Source organism: Sciurus vulgaris, assembly GCF_902686455.1.
Source record: "Sciurus vulgaris genome assembly, chromosome: 11".
In the NCBI taxonomy this organism is placed as follows: domain Eukaryota; kingdom Metazoa; phylum Chordata; class Mammalia; order Rodentia; family Sciuridae; genus Sciurus; species Sciurus vulgaris.
In genome coordinates, this window is record NC_136472.1 from 59784596 (window position 1) to 59786441 (window position 1846).

The window sequence follows — 1846 nt, forward strand, 5'->3', positions numbered from 1 at the left end:
TGTTAGTTTTTTTTAAACTTTTAATTATTTTATTTTTTGTTCTAATTAGTTGTATATAACAGTAGAATGTTTATACATTTTGATAAATCATAGAGTACAGCCCTTATTGTGAATTAGCTTTTGCATATCAGACAAAACATTTGGCTTTTGGTTTTTTTTGGGTTTGGCTTATTTCCCTTATCATGCTATTCTGTAACTCCATCCATTTACCAGCAAATGTCATAACTTCGTTCTTCTTTAAGGCTGGGTAATATTCCATCGTGTGTGTGTATACCATATTTTCTTTATCCATTCATCTGTTGACGGGCACCTAGGTTGGTTCCACAGTTTAGCTATTGTGAATTGAGCTGCTGTAAACATTGATGTTACTGTGTCACTGTAGCATGTTGATTTTAAGTCCTTTGAGTATAAACCGAGAAGTGGTGCTGTTAGTTTTTGGTCTCTGTATTATACTCTGTAAGATCAGTGATTTCTTCGTGTTGAAAGCCTAACTTCATGCTCTTTGGTCTCAGCAGCAGAAGCGAGATGACGAAGGGAACGTCATCGTTTGGAAAGTGTCGTAATAAGACGCACACATTGTGCCGCCGCTGTGGCTCTAAGGCCTACCATCTTCAGAAGTCGACTTGTGGCAAATGTGGCTACCCTGCTAAGCGCAAGAGAAAGTATAACTGGAGTGCCAAAGCTAAAAGACGAAATACCACCAGGACAGGTCGAATGAGGCACCTAAAAATTGTATACCGCAGATTCAGGCATGGATTCCGTGAAGGAACAACTCCTAAACCCAAGAGGGCAGCTGTTGCAGCATCCTGTTCATCTTGAGAATTTCAATAGCTAGCCACCCAATAAATGTTCTGGTTTTTAAAAGTGTAAAAAAAAAAAAAAAAAAAAAAAAAAAAAAAAAAAAAGAAAGCCTAACTTCATAAATAACTAGCTGGTTGATCTTTAACAAGTTTCTTTACCTCTCTGCTCATTAACATTCTCAACAGAAAGAAAGGAAAGTCCTACTTTAGATTCTATAATAAACAGATGGCTGGGACTAAGATTCCATGCTAATGCTTTAGGTGAGGGGGAAGCCTCGGCCAGCCGGGATGGGTGGAAAAGGAAAGCAGCCAGGGCGCTGCGGGAGGAACGCGGGGCAAAGGCTTGCCACGCCGTCCTGGTGGCTGTCTTGGGTTAGCTGTGCAGACAGACCAGTTGCTCAGCAGGTGAGTCACTCAGTCACACGTGGTCTCCAGAGGGACAGTGGGATCATCTAGGTCTCAGCATGGTTGGTGGCAGGAGGAGGAGATTTAGGTCCTCCTGCACCTGGTCTGTCTCTTGTCAGCATTTGCCCGCCTGGGAGTTCGGCCTCCCTCAGCTCCGGGTGTGGTGGGCAGTTGCAGGCAGCCAGTCCTGCACCCTGTGGAGGGGTGCTTCAGCTGCGAGTGGATGGGAAACTTGAGGTAAGCGAGGCCAAGCAATGGCTGCAGGTGAGGCTGAGAGGACCTGAGGAGGCACACTGGAGAGGTCAGCTCAGAGGCTCCCAACAGGACCCACCTCCTGGGGGTTGTGCTGTCAGTTAAATACGTTACTTGTACTTAAACAAGATGCTTAGAGAAGTGCCCCATATGGAGCAAGCTCTCAGATGCTATTAGCTGAAAGGCAATTCAATTTATAATTTTTTTTTTTTCTGTAGACACTGATCTTTGTGAAATGCTTAGAAAAGTCTTCCCCACTCAGCTATTATAAAAATAGAATCCATCTGGATTTTATTTTGGTATAAGAAGTGAGGTCAGAATCATGCTTTATGTTTTTCCAAATGATTTGACACTGGTCCAAATACCACGTAGTGAATATTTCATATTTT

General features: G+C 43.0%; 1 protein-coding gene across 1 annotated transcript; it reads left to right on the forward strand.

The window, feature by feature from the left end:
• Positions 1-504: 504 nt before the first annotated feature.
• LOC306639275 (large ribosomal subunit protein eL37-like) lies at positions 505-864 on the forward strand. Its single transcript, XM_079102727.1, has one exon. The coding sequence runs from the start codon at positions 526-528 to the stop codon at positions 817-819; it is 294 nt and encodes a 97-aa protein (XP_078958853.1). The 5' UTR covers positions 505-525; the 3' UTR covers positions 820-864.
• Positions 865-1846: the final 982 nt, after the last annotated feature.